The sequence below is a fragment of the Sodiomyces alcalophilus genome (genome assembly GCF_042370955.1).
Source record: "Sodiomyces alcalophilus JCM 7366 unplaced genomic scaffold ACRALscaffold_3, whole genome shotgun sequence".
In the NCBI taxonomy this organism is placed as follows: domain Eukaryota; kingdom Fungi; phylum Ascomycota; class Sordariomycetes; order Glomerellales; family Plectosphaerellaceae; genus Sodiomyces; species Sodiomyces alcalophilus.
This window is the reverse complement of record NW_027263534.1, coordinates 1,754,635-1,775,475: the sequence shown is the minus strand read 5'-3', so window position 1 is coordinate 1,775,475 and position 20,841 is coordinate 1,754,635. Positions and strand designations below refer to the sequence as shown.

Here is a 20,841-nt window from a genome sequence, read left to right as displayed (position 1 = left end):
TAGCGGCGGCCCCGAAGGCTACCCGAAGGTATACCGTATATAATAAGAACTATAAAGCCTTTAATAACGCCTACTAAGTTAAAAAACAGGAAGCCGCGAGAGCCTAAGAAGTATATAAGTACCGGGTAAAAGAATTCGATATTATAAGGTAGACCGAAGCGGCGTACCCGCGACCCCGCTTCCGCTATCCCTTACCCTCCCCCTCCCCTACCCTATTATAGGCCGCCCCTATCCGCTATGGTCCTAGCCGCCTACTAAAAAGACCCCGCGAATACCCCCTGGCCTCTAGACTATTAAAGCCGTTCCTTATTCCCCGCGGGACCGACCCGATACCGATATAAGACACCTAGGAGGCCGCGCCTACCGGCTTAACCTTAGACCCCTCCCCCTCTAAATAATAAAGCTCTGTGTCCTAACCTAGAATATAGGAGTTAAATAGGCCCGCGCAGAGCTCCTATTATAGGCCCGCACCGAGTACGATATAATAGCTATCTAAGAGCTAGGGCTTAACCCCTTTACGAAGGGGCTAAAAGCCCTAAGTAAGGCCCCGTACCTCCTAATCTAAGGAGGTAGCAGAGCCCTGCTTTATATCTATAAACGATACCCCCCTAGTATATAGATATAGCGGGCCTACTAGGACTCCTATACGGTCACTTTTAGCGTAGGCGACTAAGCCGTCACGATCTAGTTAATTTACTCCGAGAACTATTAATCCGCCTTTACCCTATAGCTTACCCCTTTAACCATAGACCTTATAGGGGCCCCCCCCCCGGGGCCGCTATATCCTCCTTAAAGACTTTAATCTTTACTATCCCCTTTAGGCTAGCTACCCTAGATTCTATCCTAAATCTAGTACCCTCTTAGAACTAACTACCCACTAAAACCTTAACCTTATTACCCCCCCCCCGGAATAACCACCTAGTATAGGCTAGGCCGGCGGCTAAGTATTATCGACCTTATCTAGGCGTCCTAGGGGCTCCGCTACGGCTATAATAGCACGGATAGTAAGGTTATCGGATTAGATTACCTCTCCTAAACCGCGACTATCTATTTTAATATAAACCGCCTTACCGATCTAGCCCCGCTATAGCCCCCTATCCCCCCCGACCGCCTATACTAGGTCTAAAAGGAATTTATACCTTCTCTTACCTACTAGGTAGCCCCCGGGATTCTTACGTAACTAGGCCCCCTATTAACGCCCTCTAATATCGATAAGGCCCTTAACTAGCTAACCCAGGACCTTACTACTATTACCGACTAAATCGCCCCGTGATACCGACCCGGCCCCCCTAGCCGCCCGCCCTGCCCGTAATAGACTAATAAACTAATATCTCTGACCTAAGAAGCGCGCAGACTATATAGGCGATATATAGTAAGAAGATCACGGAATAGGTAGGAAGAGTATAGGTAAGCTAAGCTCCGCCGCGATAAAGCTATTATAGTAGCGAAAATACAGTATTAGCGCCACCTTCTCTACTTAACCTAAGCGAATAACGGGCTCCTTTAGAGACTCTAAAGGTAGGCCCGAACTAAGGGATACTAACTACCCGGCCCCCCTACTATACCACCGCTATACTAAGACTATAGCGACCTAGTAACCTCCTATAATAAGAAAGCGGATATCCTATACGCTTAGTTCTTCCCTCCCCCCGGAGACTTAGATCCTAGGCCCCTAGGGCGAGAGTACCCCTCCGGCTAGGATATAGACTAAAGCGTTACCGCGGCGGATATCCAGGGCCGCCTCCGCTAAACTAAATTATAGACCACCCCCGGCCCGGATAGCCTTTTAGTAGGCCTCCTAAAGGCCTACCGCCCGGCCCTATACTAGATCCTAGCTATAATCCTCTTAGCCTGCCTATCCCTAAGTTACTTCCCCCGCCGCTACCGTACCGTTACTGTTATAATTATTTAAAAAAAGGGCCGTTTATAAAGCGACTACGAAATAATAAAAGGCTAAAGGCCGATCTCCCTCCTTAATATAATTAAAAAGCTGCTTAAGGGTATTATAACGGACCGCTTCGTAGCTATAGCGGAAAAGCACCGGCTACTCCCTAATAGCTAAATAGGAAATAGACCTAGACGTAGTATAGAGACAGCTATATAGCGCGCGATAGAAGCTATTAGGGCCGCCTAGGCCCTAGGTAGCGCCCCTACGATACTCTACCTAGATATACGCGGGGCCTTCGACACCATCCCCCACGCTAAATTACTTAAGTCCCTTAAGCGTAAAGGATTCCTAGACTAGGCTATCTAGCTAACCGGTAGCTTTCTTTAGGACCGGATAATCTACCTCCTCTTTAACGGCTAGGCGGTAGCCCTATAGCCCCTCTACGCTAGTATACTATAAGGGTCCCCGGTCTCCCTAATTCTCTTTATTTTATATATTTCCACTTTATACGAAGAACTCGAATATACCGCGAGAACCACCACTATTAGCTTTACTAATAACACGAATATTATCGCCTTTAGCCGTATAGATGCCTAGAAGCGGCACCGACTCACCTCCGCCTAGCGGATATATAAGGCTTAGTCCTAAGCGAGCGGTCTCTAATTTAAACCTTTAAAATACGTGTTTATACCCTTTATAAAAACCCACTCCTTATTACCGATACCCCTTTACCTCGGCACTATACCGGTCCTACCCTTAACGGAAACCAGGTTCCTTAGGGTATAGCTAGACCGGAAACTAAATTTCTTATAGTATAGGAGGGAGATCCAGGGTAAACTTATGATATAGAACTACGCCCTGACCCGGCTCGCCGCGGTAGCCTAGGGCTATAGCTTCGCCGATACCCGGCGCCTTTATATCGCCGTAATCCGCTTAGCTATCTCCTATTACGCCCCTACCTTCTATAAAATCACCGATAAGCCCCGCCACGGCCTCGCGGCGGCTCTTAGCTTAGCCTAGAATAAGTGCCTTAGGACTATTACGGGAGCCTATAAGGCCACGCCGATCCGGATCCTGGAAAAAGAGATATATATCCCCCCCCTTAATCTATATCTTACCCGTCTAGTAGCTAAGAGAGCTCTTAATTACTAAAATACCGGAACTAAGGGACTTATCCTAGCTAGCTCCTAGGCCGCTATAAAAGTACTAGCGGCACTAAGATACCGCTATATTATCTAGTAAGCACTCGCCTAGCCTACCTAATCCTTTACCGCCTAAAAATAAGTAAATAATAGTAGCCCGGATACCGCCCTTTAAGAGGAATAAAAAAAGAGGTGGAGGGATATAGGATCTACGCGGAACCCGACCTACGCTACGGCGGTACCGGACTAAAACCCCTAAAAAAGAGATCTCTAAAGATATAAAGGTCTCCTAAAACCATAAAGCTTTATCCTTACCTAGATTCGCTTTAAGAAGTTAGGCCTTAGGGCCTTCCTCTTTAAAGTAAGGGTCCCTGGCTTCGCTACCGCCCGGTGCCCTTACGGAGACGGAGGGGCGGAGATAGCCGAATATATTATCCTATAATATTAAAACACTACTCCGGAGTTATAAAGGGACCTTTATAGTGCCGTAAAGAGACCGATCTTAACTAGGGGAGACCTTTATACCGCCCTAAACTATCCCGAGGAGGTAAAAGTAATTACGAAATAGTTCCTTTATCTCGGCTACCTAAATAACTTCTACCTCGCCCTAGAAATCACTAGGAACTACGCCTTAAAGACCCCGTAGCGGGACCACCCCGGTATAGAATAAATAACATAGAGATAAATAAAATAGAGATAGCACCTAATCCAGACTTTCGTATTTACTAAGGCCCTATAAGCCGGGACCCTAGCGGCACCGAAGGGGTATACTATAACGATACCTGCCCTTTACTTAGCCTTAGCCTCGCCACTATCCTCCTCTTTACCCTTATTTTCGGAGGCATTATCACTATTAGTAATATACTTATATCCCTATCCTACTATATTAGCACTATTATACCGCTAAAAGACTACTAAAAGACCGTTAAAGGACTTATAGCCACCTCTAATAGGATAACGATTATCCCCTTTAGCCTATTTAGTTAACGCTCTAGACTCGCTAATATAGCGTTATTACTACGGCAGCGGCTAGCGGGGCGAGCACACCTAGCGGCGCGCTTAAAGGATACCACCGCCGCTATAAGCCGACCCCGAGCCTACCTAAAAGTTAGCGCGGTATAGTTTCGGCACCCCTAGGGACACGACTTACCACCGCTCCGTCTTTACCCTCGCTAATAGCCGCTATAAGCTCCTTATAACGCTTAAGGACTCGCTATTAATGCTTTAAGGCTATAGCAGGAACCTACGCTAATTATTAGAACCCCGTTACCGCCGCTCCGGTACCACTAAGATACCACTATAAGACCGACTTATATCCTTATAAGTTCGCCGACTATTAGTATACTAATAGCACACCGCCCCCTTCCTAGTAGTATTAGCGTATACTTCTATATCTTCGGGCTTATCGCCCCTAAGGCATTTAGTGTATCTAAGATAGCTATTAGAAGTTAGAGTCGGCCACTTAACGGTATCACCACGGCACCCTAAGGGGCACCTCTAGGAACACCTATAGTAATACCCGTATAGTCCTAGTATCGTAATAATAGGAGTTATTCTTCTTTTTAGATAGCTTTTTCTTAGGCGGTATCTTAGTAACTATTAGTATAGAACTTAGAACCGATACGTCCCCCCCACGGCACCCCCTTAGACTTATATTAGCTATTTTACTATTAATCGGTTTAATTATTATTACTTAATGAACTATAGCCCTTTTAGTTAGCCCGCCCTAAAGCCGCTAACCCCCTACCCGCGCTACCACTTATAAATTAACGATCCCGAATAAGATAAATCTATTAATAAACTACCTAACGCTTTATTAGTAACTACGGCATAGAGCCAGGAATAAAGGCAGGATTAAAGGGGCGGGCGGCTCGAAGGGAAACCTATAATATCACGATAAGAGGGTTAAAGGAGGAAAAATAAAAAGAAGGGCGGAGGCCCTTAAAATTTTCTATTAACCTAGCTATAGCTATAGAAGGCTACCGAATTCGGCAGGTATATATAATAAAGGCAGGAGCCCCTACTAAACCCCCCGCCTAAAAAAAAGGCATAAATAAATCCGGCCACCCTAATACAGGGAGAATTCCTAGTACGCGGAGCCGCCACGGACTTCTTTTAGCCCCCTGTATAGTATACCGCACCCTAGGCTAACCCGAAATCCCTAGCCTGCTACCTTCCCGTCAGCCACTAGACTAAAGGTGTGATCCAGATACGTATCGAGTCACTACCAGGACCGCTAAGGCCCTAACACGGCACCGATCCTATTAAGGAGAGTATAGGGGTTTTTCCACCTAATTAGGTTTTTTCCCCCCTATAACTAGCTAAGAAGGACCGTATAGCCTAAGCCGGGCTCCTAGACTAGTTAGGATAGCGGAGTAAGAGAATAATAATAATAATAAAAGTTTTTTTTCTAGTCGCTAAGCGTTCGGCTATATTCCTAATAGTTAGTAGTCGTAGATACTGGTTTTAGATAAGATCTTATCCTTATACTCTATAATAACGGTTAACTTTATACACCGTCTTAGTCGTATTAATAACGCCGAAGCGTCGGCGTTACTAGACTAAACCCGTCCTCCTCGTAAAGGCGACCTCCGCGACGTTAAGTCGCTTATCTCTTTTATTAAGGATTTAGCGATAAACGGTTTCTGCCTATTTAATCGCGAGGATCGCTTACGCGGCCTCGAGGCGTTCCTTTCGCTAAATAGGCTCGCCGACCTATTAGAGGCTATAAATAACCCCTAACGCCCTGCCCTAGTATATTATTTCGCCGGTAGTTTAGCGGCTACTCGCTATAGCTATACTGCTTCCGCTAATAGCGATAATAACCCTTTCGCCGATAGCTTTAATAAGGCTATCGAGCCTGCCTCTCGCCCCGCTACGGCTTATCCCCGCCGTCCTGCTTATTATCGAGCTTCTGCCGCCTTATCGGCTACTAATACTCCGGCTAGCGACGCCGAGTATACGCCGCTAATATTCGCCTTTTCTAATAAGGAGGATATCCCCTATTATCGTATTCGCACGCCCCGTCGCTATACCCCCGCCGCCTAGCCGGCCCCCGCTAATAACGACGATATCGTAGCCGCCGCTATTAGTGATAAGACTAACTTCTATAGTTTTAGTAACTAAATTTTTTTTTATTCGCCGAGTAATCGCCGGTAATAATCGCCTAAAATAGCGTTAAACTTTATACGGATAGTTTTATAATTTTAGGGTTAGTTAGGGCTTAACCCTATTTTATCTAGTTATCGTTAAGGAAAAAGGTTATTATAACCTATAATTAAGTTCTTATTTTTATATCCGATAACCCTTCGGCGCCTTATACTATCTCGTAGTTATCTTACTTTTTATATATATGCTTTTTATGCTTTTAGTACCTTTTCCGGATCCCTAGAGCGTTTTCTAGGTAGTCCTCTAGTTCCTAGGTATTATACTCTACTAGCCAGCCTACCTACTTTATAAGATAGAACGTTTTCCCTTATTCTTTTTTATAACTAATAATATCTTTTACCTCCTATTTATCTTACTCCTCCTTTAGAAGCGGGAGATCCTTTACCGATAGCTCTACGGCTACTCGGTCCTTCTATGGTTCTAATAAAGATACCGGGAATATATTATATATCCTTATATACTATATAGGAAGGCGAACCCTATACGCCTACTCGCAGATCCTCTTAGTCACTTATACCCGAATATATCGCGGTGCTAGCTTTAACCCTTACCGGAATTAAAAGTTCTTTATAGATAGTCTAATAATATCGCCTACCTTATACTACTATAGTTAGTAGCGCTTATTATAATACTAAGCCTAGTGCTCCGTGGCACGCGCCTAGTATTCGCGGACCTTCCGCCGAACCTCCGCTAGCTTCTTAATACGTTCTTAAACGCCCTATACCTAGGTATTATCCCTAGGTCGGATATATTCCACTATATATAGATAATACCCGTATAATGCTTTATATAGCGAGATACTAAGTAAGGAGTGCTTGTTATTATTATAAGCGAACCCTGCTTTTAATAACTAAATAGGCTATTATATCGTCGTGTTACTAGTAATTATTTATAGGTACTTAATTAGGAACTAATATATTCGTTCCGTCTAACTATCCGTCTACGGGTAGTATACGGTGGATAGTCGCCGAGTATTTACCCGCTCCCGGCAGAACTTTATTTAAAACTAACTAGTAAATAGCTTATCCCGGTCTATCACTATACCCTCTAGGCTACCGAATCGGCACTTAATTTTTTTATATAATAGCGCCGCTAGCTAGGGTACTATTAGGTCCTTCCGTGTAGGAATAAATAGAGCGTACTTTATATACCGGTTAATAATTACTAGGATAGCGTTATACGTTTACCCGTCGGCCCCTTTTATAGGCAGTAGACCCGTAATAGAATCTATACTAATCTCTTAGAACGGATATATAGGTAACGGTAGCGTTTATAGCTAACCGTACGGCTTATATTATAGTACCTATACTCCTTAACACGCCGAATATATAGCGATATAATCGCGAATATCCGCCGCTAAGTCTATCTAGTAGAACTTTCTTAAAATCAGCTTAAGCGTTTTATTCGCTCCTATATACCTAGCTTCAGGGTTATTATAATGCTATCGTAGGACCTCCGCCCTTAGGGCGCCTTATATAGGTAGTACTAACTATCCCTTAAATAATAGTACGTCCTTATCTCCGAGAAAGTACCCCGCTCTCTTTCCGGTCCCTCGGCGAATATTCTTAATTAAGGATATATAATCCGGGTTAATGGTCTATAGCCCTCTAACCAGATCTTCTAGCTCCTCGCTAATAGTATACTAACCTGCCGTTTTATTCTTAGCTAGCTCTTTAGCTATAGAATATAGGATATACTAATCCGGTATTATAGTAACCCTAGCCTTAGCCTCGGGCGTCGGCGATATCTTATTAGCGACCCTTCGCTAAGTAGTCGCCCTATACCCTATATCTTATATTTAGGAGCGGGTAATAGCAGCGGTAATAATACGCCGGGTACTATTAATAGGATATAGGGGTTATAGCCCTTTTCCGTCCTTATCTCTTAAGCTAGGCAGGGCCCCCTCCTATAAAGTCTATACCCGCTTATATTTACTAGGCCTATATTCGAGTAGCGTTACCCGAGCGGCTTAAATATATATAATCTTTACCGTGTTACTTATTAGGGTAAGATAGATATTCGCGAGCCGTTAGCGAATACTTATTAGGAGGTCGCTAATTAGTTATAATCTTTATAATAAGGTAGGAAGTATATTATCGTATAGCGTCTTATCTACTATATAATCCGGCCGTCTTAATAGGCCGTCTACCGGGTTCGTCTTACCCGAATAGTATTAAACCTTAAAGTTAAATAACGATAATCGGTATACCTATTTAGTAAGCCTTCCGCGAAGGTCCCGTGCCGGCATGTTTAGTACGCCCTTAAGCGCCTAATAGTCTATTAGCACTATAAACGCCTATCCCGTGCCTTCGAGATAGTGGCGTTAGTGCTTAAGGCTCTTTATTATAGCTAATAGCTCTTATTATCCTATACCCTATTATTACTCCGTTTCGGAAAGCTTCCACGAGAAGTAAGCGACCGGTCGCTATCCAGTCTTATACTTCTAACTTAGGATCCTAAAAATAGCCTTATTTAAGGCGTCCGTCTTAACCCTTATATCCAGTACTAGGTTCTAGTGCCGTAGAATAGTCGCCGACCCGAAGGCGACCTTTAGTAACTTAAACGCCCGCTTAGCGTTATCCGGGAACTTAAAAGGTCCTTTCTTTTTACCCGCCTAACTGCCTTTTAATAGCGTAGTTAATAGTATAGTAACTCTATAGTATCACTTAATAAACCTTTTATAGAAATTAGTAAAACCAAGGAAAACTTAGATATCCCGGAATAACTCGGGCGCCGGCCACTTAGCGACTATACGCACGCGTTCCGGATCTATTACGATACCTTCGCGGGTTACTATAAACCCTAAAAAGTCTACTTAGTTATAGTAGAATTCGCACTTTAATAGCTTCGCGTATAGCTAGGCCCTATAAAGCCGATCTAAGACCTTCTTTAGGTTCTTTATATACTATTCCCTTAACGTGGAATATATAAGGATATTATCTAGGTAAGTGATATAATATATATCTAGTAAACCGGCGAGTACTTAGTAAATATACGCCTAAAAAGTAGCCAGAGTATTTATTAGCCCGAATAGTATAACTATATACTCGTAATAGCTATATCGCGTTCTAAACGCCGTCTTTTAGCGGTCCTTCTTTTTAATCCGGATCCTATAATAGGTATCTTAGATATCCACCTTAGAAAAGTACTTTGCCCCGGCGAGCCTATCTAATAGCTCGCTGACTAGGGGTAAAGGGTACCTATTCTTAATTATTATAGCGTTTAACCCTTAATAATCGATATAGAGTTATAAACTACCGTTCTTCTTAGACACGAATAGTACTAGTAAGCCTATAGGGCTTATTAACTATTCGATACGACCGCTCGCTACCCCTTCGGCGATATACTTCTTTAGCTCCTTTAGCTAGGCTCGAGATAAGGGATATAACGGCCCGAATAGCGGTTCCTTCCCGTCTTATAAGTCGATTGTGTATTCGGCGTCTTTTAGTAAGGGCGGCTCCTTCGCGGCCTACTCCGAAAACACGTCCTAATAGTTAGTGATTTCCGGCGGCAGTTCGACGACTAGTCCGTATATTACCTTATCGTCTATAAACGGAATAGTTATATCCGGTGTCCCTGGTATAATAGTAGTAGCGGCAGCGATATATATAATATACGCCTTTACCCGCTTTTTAATAACTTTACGAGGCTATAGCTCGGGGTCTATATATTACGGGTTAACCCCGTAGAGATAATTCGGTAGAGCACCGGATCTTCCGACTAATCATAGCGTGTTCCTAGTAGGTCGCCGCGATATTATATTTAGGTCGTAAGCACCTATAGAGTTTTCCCCTTTCCTTCTTTTCTCCTTAGCTTTAGATAATTTAATTATTCGGCCTTACTCTATAAATAACTTATAACTAGCCGCTTATATATCTAAAGCTTAGCGAAACCTATACGCTACGCTAATAGAGATAGACTATCACTTCGATCTACCTCCCGGCGCTCCGTCACGCTTAGCGGGCGAGTCGCCTAAGGCTATAAAGTGGAGGAGGGAGATTATTAACCCTTTATAGACTTAGGTCGCGACCTTAACCACCTAAATCTAAGAATAATAGAATACTATTAACCAGCTACTATAGGCGATATAAAACCAATAACGTATAGCCACGCCTTATCTTACTATACTATCGGAAAAGACTATATAGGGCCCTTAGCCGCCTATCCCGACGCCTATACCCGATATAACGCCCGTTTTAAACCTTAGGACTAAGGCGCTTCCACTACCCTAGAAGTTTAACGGTAAACGCTTAGAGTATATAAGCTAGTTATCCAAGATTCGCGAAAAGCTCCTACTCGATTAATATCTCTTTTAGAGCCCTCGCGAGAAATAGTATTTTATTAACGCATATTTAGATAAAGCTCCCCGCCGCGTTATCGCCTCCTTTTAGGCTATAGGCGGAACCGATAGTTAATACGACCCCGAAGACTTCCTTAATTACCTTAACTATATATATAAAGATATTAATAAATAACCTTACACGGCTAACGCCCTAAGAACGTTACGCTAGCGTAAAGACTAAGTGTTCGGAAGCTTTATACCCGGTTTCGAATAATAACTTACTATCGCCGGTAGAGGTTAATAGGATAATACTATAAAGATTATATTCCTAAAAGGAGCTCTTAGTAGCTGCCTCTATACTACCCTTATTACTATAAAACTACTAAATAACTACTATACTTAGGTAACTAAAGTATAAAGTATCGCTTAGAGACTCGAAGCCCTTACTATAAGGCCACGGTTCGGCTAAGCGCCACGTAATAGTAATATTAATAGTTATGCTCGTGATCACGACGGCGATATAAAAATAGGAGGAGTTAATCGAGTATAGACTAAGAAGAAAGAGACGAGAGAGTGCTATAACTACGGAAAGAAGGGATACCTTATTAGAAGATATCGCTTAAAGAAAAAAGACGCTAAGGATTATAAAGAGAACCGTGTAGCGAAGGTCTTAGTAGCGTCGGATAATAAGACGATCTATACGGGAGTCACGGATAATAATAAAGACTCGGAAAAAGAATAGCTTTATTATAAAAACGGGTACTAGAGCCTATTATAAAGGAATAAAGGGATTAGAAAGAGTTTATATTATAGTCACGTAGTAGTTATTTAGCTCTTATATAAGCGCGGATTAATAAAAAGTTAATTACTACTCTTATAGATACTAGATATAACTATTAGGTAGCTATAAGTGAATATCTTATAAAGTCCCTCCGCCTCCTGTTAGTCGATAAGACTAGAAGACCCCTCTTGGGGTTCTCCGACACTATAGGGTCTATAAAGAGTTCCGGTATCGCCGTATATAATCTCGAGATTAGTGGATATATATAATAATTATTCGCCTATATAATACTAGGATTAGATTATAATATATTCCTAGGGAAACTATAAATAGAATATAACGATATTACTTATTATATAAAAAGACGTCGCCTTTATTATAGAGTGGCCCGGATAGATATCTGACTCTAAGGCGAAGAAGAACCCGATAATATTAGAGCTATCCGCGGAGCTTAAGTAATAACCGGGTCGGTATTCGCTAGTATTATATAGCGATTATAAAGGAAATAACGGTTCGGTAAAAAGGAACTCGCGCTTTATATAGTTAGTATTAAGGATATCGATAAGGCCCTTTAAGGTAAGTCTCTAGTCGACCCCCGAAAATATATCCTAGAAGAGATACTATAACGATTTCTGGACTTATTCTCCGACTTATAAGCGAACCGCCTTCCCCCTTATCGACCTAGGGTAGACTATAAAGTAAACCTTATATAAGGGCCCGATAGTAAGGAGCCAGAACTACCCTAAGGCCCTCTTTATAATATATCTAGAGAGGAACTCTTAGTCCTACGGAAGACCCTTACTAACCTTATCGATAAGGGGTTTATATAAGCTAGCAGCTCCGCCGCTAAAGCTCTAGTTCTATTTATAAAGAAGCTAGGAGGAGGGTTACGATTCTATTACGATTATCGTGCCCTAAATACGATTACCTAAAAAGACCGTTATCCTCTCCTACTAATTATAGAGATACTCCTAAACCTAGAGCGAGCTAAGTGGTTTATAAAGCTTAATATAGTTACTGCGTTCTATAAGATCCGAATAGCCGCTAGCCACGAAGCGAAGATAGCGTTTCGAACTCGATTCGGCTTATTTAAATAGTTAGTATACCCCTTCGGACTTAATAGCGCCCCCGTGTCCTTTTAACGATATATTAATAAAACGCTATAGCGTTACCTTAATAACTTTATTACCGTATATATTAACGATATCCTGATTTACTTAAGCGGATCTTTATACGACTATAAGAAGAAGGTTAACCTAGTACTATAATCGCTAAGCGACGCAGGATTAACGCTTAACCTAGTAAAGTACGAGTTTAGTATAAAGACCGTAAAGTACTTAGGGTTTATAGTCACCGCTAGCTAGGGCGTTTTATATAACCCCGATAAACTAAAGGCGATCTAAGAGTAGGAAGCCCTAACCTTAGTAAAGGGAGTCCGAAGCTTCCTAGGTTTTATAAACTATTACCGTATATTTATAAAGAACTTCGCCTATATTATAGCCGCCCTAATAAGACTAATAAAGAAGGATCGAGTATTCTCCTAGGGTCCTAATAAATAAGCGGCCTTTAAAGAGGTTAAGAAAAGGTTCTAGGAGGAACCGATCCTATGATAATAGGTTTTAAGTAATAAGACCTTTATAGAAACCGACTACTCGGGATTCGTATTAGGAGGTATATTAGTTTAAGAAGACGAATAGGGATATCGTTATATAGTCGCCTACTACTTAAGGCGACTTATAGGAGCCGAGTATAACTACCCTATCCACGATAAGGAGATACTAGCGATTATAAGTTACGTAATATATTAAAGAGTAGAGCTCCTAAGTTATAGTCGCTTTATAATCCTATCCGACTATAAGGCCCTAGAATACTTTATAACGAAAAAGATACTTAATAAGAGATAAAGCCGATAGGCCGGCGAGCTCGCCTAGTTCGACTTCGTGCTAGAATACTATAAGGGTGCCGATAACTATACTACCGATACTCTCTCGCGGAGAGAATAAGACGAACCAAAGGACTTCTCCGATAAACAGGAATAGGCGCGATATATATAGTTAATCCTAGAGACCTTAATCCCCCTAAAGATCCGCCTCCTTCGCGAACACCTATAAGTATTTAAAGCTAATAACGAATTATAACGGCTATAGGACGCTACGGCAGAAGAAGATAACTAGTATCGCTAAGCTATATAAGCCGTATCTAAAGGCGATCGATAGTTTTCCCCTTTATTAAGTCTCCGAGCCTAGATTACCGAATACGGGATTACCTTATAAGGACTACTAATATTCCGAGATCGCCTATAAGTGCCGGGAGCTTAAGAAGGGAATACGTTATAAACACGAGTAATCTAATCTATACACGACTCTATAATTAGAGGCTATCCGGGGCGGGATAATATAATTACCCTTATAGCGAGACGCTTTTTCTAGCCGGGAATAAACTAAGATATATATAGGTTTATATATAACTATAATATTTATAACTAAAGCTATATATAAAGGAATACTCGATAAAGACTCTTAAAACCACTCCTGATTCCTAAACGAATAAGGAGCGACCTATTAATAGACTTTATAACGGATCTGCCTCCCGCTAAGGAGAAGAAGTATAGATACTTATAGGTTATAACCGATTAACTTATAAAGGCTATTACCCTTAAAGCGATAGACTCTATAAAGGCGGAAGCTTACGCCGAACGGTTCCTATATTATTATTTTCGGTTCTATAATATACCTTATTTAATTATAAATAATAAAGGTTCTAACTAGATAAGTCGCTTTTAGCGATACTTCTATAAATTAGCTAAAATCAAATAATAATTAAGTATAGTATACTACCCCTAGACTAATAGAGCTACCGAATAAGTAAACTAAGAAATATAAGCGTACCTTTAAGCCTTTATCTATTACGCCTAAGACGATTAGGATAGGTTACTACCCGCCGCCTAACTAGCGTTAAATAACTAAGAGAGCTTTACTACTAAGATAAGCCCGTTCTTCCTTAAACACGGATACTATATCGACCCGATCTAGATCCACGAGGAACTAAGTAACGATACTTAGGAGTTTATAGCCTATAACCTACTTCGCCGCCTTAAAGAAGCTATAGAGTTCGCCTAAGCCTTAATAGCGGCTATATAGCTATAATAGGAAGAGTTAGCGAATAAGCGTTATATCCCCGCTAAACGCCTTTATAAAGGCGACCTTATATAGCTCTCGTTTACGAACTACTCTACCCCTAGACCGTCGCGTAAGTTAAGCTAGCTATACTAAAAGTATAGGGTTACTAAGGTTATTAACCCGTATATTATAAAACTAAACGTGCCTTTAAATATATACCTAAGGTTTTATATAGACCTCCTATAATATATAAACGAAGACCCGCTTCCTAGTTAAATTCTATATAACCCCTAACCCGGACTAATTCGTAACGGTCTTGAAGAAGACGAATAGACGGTGGAGGAGATCTTATACGCTAGGAATAGGAAGGTAGGTAGAGGCGTGAGGAGAGAGGTGTTAGTAAAATAGAAAGGATACGCCTAGATATCTTAGGAACCGACGGAGTCCCTATAAGAATTAACCGCTTTAGACCGCTACGAAGAGAAGTATAGCCCGATTAAAGTTAATAACGGACTACGCGAACGGTACGAGAAGAAGAAGAGTTATAAGAAAGGCGGTAAGGATTAAATAAAAATTAGAATAACGGCTAAGCCGTTTATATTAATTAAGTCGGGGCGGATAAGCCCCGCCCTTAGCTACCGGGTTTAGGTATTAAGATTAATATCGTTACGAATATCCTCGCGACTATTAACGCTTTTAGCGATAACGGGAGACGATATAGACGCCGCGACCTTAGCCTGCCTATCCGTCTTCTTTCCCTTAAAGGACTTAATATCCTTTACCTTAACACGTATAACCCCTACGACGTTCTTAACTACCTATAAGAACCGGTTAAGCCGGTATAGGCCTTTTACCCCCGTAAAGATAATCGTTACGCTAAGAACGGGCGTAATAACGGTAGGAGGCGCCGTGATAGGTGTAGGTCCACCTATTATAATATAGGAGTCCCCTCGGGGGGGGGAGGCGGTGGCTTATACCGATAAGCGAGGCTTACCGGTACCTAAGTCGATAAGCGTTAAGATAGGCTTATCCTCTTATAAAGTACTAAAGGTCTTTTTTAAAACCCCGGACGCCTTTTAGAAGGCTAAATAAGCCGCTATAAACACCTCCGTCGCCTTAGGGCTATAAAAGGGGTCGTTATTAACTACCTTCGCCGCCTCTAAGAGTGCTACCGATAAACTAGTTATCCTAAGCGGAGGAGGAACGCACCTATAACCGCCCTTTAAGTAGTTATAGTACTTAGGGTCGGGTATCCTTACTCCGGGTCCTAACTAATCACGGTAGCGCCGCTTATCCTAGCTATTAGTAATAGCCTTTATATAAGCGTAGCAGAAGACCGAACGGGTCCCTCTAGGAGGATATTTTATTCTATAAGCGCGCTTCGCGGGGCTCTTAACTATTATAGAAGCTTCGCCCACGGAACGCTTACCCTTAGCCTTAGCGGCTCGGGCTAGCTAGGCGCGGCGGTCTATAGCCGAGGCAGGAGTAGTAATCTCCTTACTAGCCGGGGCGGGAATAGGTGTCTCCTTACCGGTATTATTATTATTATTATTATTAGCCCCTTATATTATATATATAAGTTAGTAAATATCGCGCGAGGCTTATAGGAAGAATAAGAAACGTACCTTAGGGGCCGGAGATAATCCTAAAAACTTAAATATCTTTTAGAGAGAGAGATAAGGGGTTAGAATAATAAAACGGCGTGCGAAAGGGTGGTAGGCGATAGAAAACGTACTGCTAATAGTAAAGGATATTATTAAAGAAAAGAAGAAAAAAACAGAATAACGGAGGTAACGGTAAAGTTAGTATTATTAATAAATAAGTTATACGGTTGGGGAAGGTACGCGTATCGGTTCCTTATATAGAAGGAACGATCCTACGACCCGTCTACGAATAATAATAATGCCTATATATATCACGTTAATTAATTATATAACTATAAAGGCCTACCTCGAGCGCTTTTTAATAAATAAAGAGGTTATTTAGGATTAAAGAGCTACTAGGGGTCGTTATTTAATTAATAAAGAGGCGTTATTTAATCGAATAATAACGCTTCACGAACCTATACCGAAGGTTAACGACTTACTAAGGGGGGAGGGGGGTAATATTACGGGTTAACCCCGTAAAGATAATCCGGTAAAGCACCGGATCTTCCGACTAATCATAGCGTGTTCCTAGTAGGTCGCCGCGATATTATATTTAGGTCGTAAGCACCTACAGAGTTTTCCCCTTTCCTTCTTTTCTCCTTAGCTTTAGATAATTCAATTATTCGGCCTCACTCTATAAATAACTTCTGACTAGCCGCTTATACTATAATTAAGATTAGACCGTAAATAAACGTTTAGCGAGCCGTATTAATTATAATACCCTCCTAACCTATACTATCGTTTAAGAGTAGTAATTATCTAGTATCCTTAGGTCGATCCGTATATAGGAAGACCCTTTTTAATATGCGTGGCCGCCCCTCTACGTCTAGTAGATAGAACGCTAAGCCGTATACTCCGTAAACCCTCGCCGGGCTATTATCAAAGCCTTTAATCTCCGGAGTCTTAACCTCTAAGAGTGGTTTTAACCCTAGGCGTTCCACTAATACCGGGCTAATAATATCTACCTGCGTATAGGTATCTAAATCCACGCTAAACTCGATCTCCTTTCTATAACGGATTACTATCGCTATAGATCTTATTACCTCGCTAACTATAATTACTAACCGGTTATCGGGTATAGGTCCGGCCCCCTTATTACCTATACCGACTTATTTCCCGATAAATAGAGTTCCCTAACCCGAATATTATTATTAAGGTCGTGATATATAGCGTGTATATTACTAACACGGGCACGAGCCTTTACCGCCCTGTTATCGGTTATCTATTATTCCTTATTATTATAGTAGTCCTTAGAATAGTAATCCTTTTTACCGTAGTTATAGCACTCGCCTATAAAGGCACGCGTGCTAGGTTACGCTTACGGAGGCTCTAGGCCTAAGCCCGATACCTTTAACCCGTCGGGGGCGCCCCCTTTAAGTCCGTCTTACTTAGTTCGGCGGGCGTATACCGATTAGTCGCCGGAGTGCTTACCCGGCTTAAGCGACTATCTAAACGCTAGAAGTTCGATAAGGTCCTTTTATAGCCGGTATCCGATCGCTTACTACTCGCTTTCTTAATAGGGCTTATATCCTAGAATAGCTATGCCTTTTAAGCTAGCGTCACGGCCTTATCTAACTTAGTCCTCTGCTCTTATATCTTATCCTTAATACGTAGAGGTAGCCGGCTAAAATAGTCGTAGGCACGCTCCTTATTTCCGCTTATCTCCTGGCCTAATAGCCGGTATAGGTTATCCTATTATTTAAATAGCTTTATCGGTATTATATCGCCGGTTATTTATAGCTTACGAAGTTCCTTACGGTAATAGTACTATTATATATCCCGGGATAAATACTCTTACCGAATAAACGCCGTAAAGTTATCCTAATTCGGGTTAGTAATCTTCCTAGCATAGTGCCTTTAGGACGTCTAGAAGGTATATTCGAGCTTTGTTAAAGCCTATTCGATCTATTATAGTATTAGGGCACTAAGTCTAAACTGGTTTCTAGCCTTAATCGCCGCTAACTAATCGTCGATTTCTATAACTATAGATAACTCTTTAATTAGCTTATAATTATATACCGGCGGTTTTTCGTAATCGCGCCGAGGCGCCGGTTATTCGGCGAGCTTCTCTATAATTACTTAGTTAATCTCGCTCTATTACTAAAGATACTATAAAATATCGTAATTAACGCCTTTTACGTTAACGTTAAGGGGCCGGCGACAAATCGCTAATTAACCTATAAACCACTATCTTTAGGACCGAGTATAACCGGCGTATCCGTTAACTCCTTATTTTTATCCGATAGTCCCTATTCGGCTACTATCGTTATTAACTTTAGTACGGCGGGCGGCTACCCGGCGTCCGCTTTACTAGCTCCCCCCGGGGAGACGCTCGTTCCTTAAGTCCTTCTTAGTGGTATCTTCGGCCTAACTACCTTAAGGGTATAGAAGTTAAAGAATTATAATAAAAGGAAAGCCCGTAGACTTTAGTTAAGGAAAAGATATTATAGAAAAGGCTTAATAGCTTAGTATTATAGAGTAATCGTAGTATATTCGTTAACTAAGCGCTAACTTTAGACTAAGACTTTAACTTAAGGAATTAAACTAATCCCTTAACGTATATATAGAGATAGGTTCGGATCGGTGGTCCGTGCGCGGCTATCGGTCCGACTATATACCGATAGGTCTGCGATTATCTTATTATATATCGCTAGCCTCGCCTATAATAGCGCGGCTGACTATAGATCCTATCTTAGTTAAAATCCTACTAACTTAGAAGTAACTTTTCGAGCTATTAACTTTTCCTATATAAAAGCTACTAAGTTAGTAGGATTTCTACTAAAGTCTAACCCCTGCTAGCATAGTACTTCTATAACAGGGGTATAGCAGGGGTATAGCAGAGGTATACATAAAAAATGCAATTATAGTGAAAATATTATATAAATAAGGGTCCTTATACATCGGTGGGTTATCGTTATGCATTTTTCTACTAAGTTAGTAGCATTTTGCTAACTAGATGAAATTATCGAACGCACCCTAAAGGATATCGGGTATTCTAAGATACTTAAAGATAATGAAAATAATCGAAAAATAGCAGTGATTTTGCAGTACAGAGCATTCGAGATAAGTCACAGTGAATAGCGGCAGTCTTAATACCATGAAAATTTTGTCGTGATCCGGGGTACGTACCGGTACGCGATATCTGTAGCCAAGATGGTGGCGTATGCAGACTACTGCGCGGGCTCGCGTAACCTTCCGAAATAGGATAGAGAGGGCTGCAAATACCAGACAGGGCGGCTGCAAATAGTGGTACTCCATTATCAGGGGCTGTGCACTTTACGCAAGTCATGTGTTCACGCATCGCGCCAACCGCAGCCAAACTGCAGCTTGTCCAAAGAAGCAAGCTAGAAAACCGATCCCTTTGCCTGTTGCACGCGTCAATGCCACCACCTCGCAGGTGTGCATGGCATGTTGCCCACATCCAAGTGTCTTTCACCGAGCGCGCCAGATCCCTGTCACGTACGAGTCAGGACAGATAACCACAGGAATGGAAAAATTGGACCTTATTCAAGCCCATTGGGAGACTGCGCAGATGCCAGGCGACAGCAGGTTGGTGATCTTGATGTCTCCATCCCATTCTTGACGCCGCCACCGACACAGACAGGGAAAGGGGTAAGCCCGGCGCTTACAGTTCAGAGGCCAGCCACAGGCTCCCAGAAACGGCCGTCACCGGTACGGGTATTCAGCCGTTCTAGTCCCGCCCGTTCAACCGGAAGAAGTCCGGCGGCACGTCACCGGCAGGAGTGCGCGGTAGGCGGGGAAGAAGAAGTAGACGCGGCCATGCTTGGTGGTGACAACTTAGAGGCGCCCACACTCACACCGCGGTCGGATGCCACCAACATCGCGCTCTGGCAACGACTCCCGCATATCGTCCAAACGAGGCGCTCCAAGCCAATCACTCCCTGCCACAACTGTGACGTGCACCAACTGTCCTGCAGAGGAGGGCTCTCTCCCCATCTTCCCCGCTCCAATATTGCACTTCTCATTAGGCAGCTGCCTCATGAGACACCTACAAGAACAAAATCCACCATAACAAACAAATCGACCCTTCGGGTTGACCATCTGGCACAGATGGGAGTATTGCCCGCAGGCGATGCCGCCCAGTCCCAGAGTGATTCTGAGGGTGCTTCTGGCATAAAAGGGCGGGACACCGTCGGCCAGAGATTGTCTGGAATCATTTGAGCTGTACCGCTCTGGTGTATCATTCATTGCACCTTCCTAGCACGCTCTACAGCGTTTGAGTTCCAGCCTCCCAGCACCACTACTCGCCGAAACCCTTTCGCTCCAAGATGGGCGACCCTATTAATTGTCCCAATTGCAACGCCCTCATTCCGAGCTCGGCATCTACTCATTGTGTCACGTGCGATGCGTATGCTCCCCCAATTACCAAGATTTATATGCTCGCGCTAAGATTGAATGGCGTTGGATAGAAAAGCGCAAAAAGCAAAGATGAAGGCCGACAAGGAGGCCGAGAAGGCCAAGGATAAAACCAAGAACGACGAGGGCGGCACTCAGCCAATGCCGATCAAGAAGTAACTTTTGTCGGCCATCAGATTTGTGCATAGGAGGCCACGGCGATTAGGAAGACCGTGTGGATGCGCGAGCCTGGCAGAGATGGGACACAGGAGGAGAGAGTGCTTGAGCCCGGGAGTTTATGTATCTATTCTTGACAAACCCGACCTAAATTGTTCTCGCGGGCTTGTTACTAGCTGGCTACCCCTTGAAATGATACACAATCAAGATCATCCTAGCTTGTTATCTCGCCTCTTTGCACGGTGGTTCAATGTGATTTGGGCTTGAAGACGCGACGTGTTC

At 42.6% G+C, this 20,841-nt stretch overlaps 1 protein-coding gene across 1 annotated transcript; it reads left to right on the top strand.

Annotated features, from left to right (window-relative positions):
* The first annotated feature begins 19,418 nt into the window (after positions 1 to 19,418).
* ACRALDRAFT_1092980 (uncharacterized protein) lies at positions 19,419 to 20,826 on the top strand. Its single transcript, XM_071019644.1, has 5 exons — positions 19,419 to 19,575; positions 19,631 to 20,395; positions 20,457 to 20,558; positions 20,631 to 20,713; positions 20,768 to 20,826. Exon 2 carries the CDS (start codon positions 19,807 to 19,809, stop codon positions 20,206 to 20,208), a length of 402 nt encoding a protein of 133 aa, XP_070875946.1. The 5' UTR covers positions 19,419 to 19,575; positions 19,631 to 19,806; the 3' UTR covers positions 20,209 to 20,395; positions 20,457 to 20,558; positions 20,631 to 20,713; positions 20,768 to 20,826.
* The last annotated feature ends 15 nt before the right edge of the window (positions 20,827 to 20,841 follow it).

Bases quoted from the DNA above. Each gene is read 5' to 3' on its own strand.
- ACRALDRAFT_1092980 (XM_071019644.1), top strand. From the start codon at position 19,807: ATGCTTGGTGGTGACAACTTAGAGGCGCCCACACTCACACCGCGGTCG.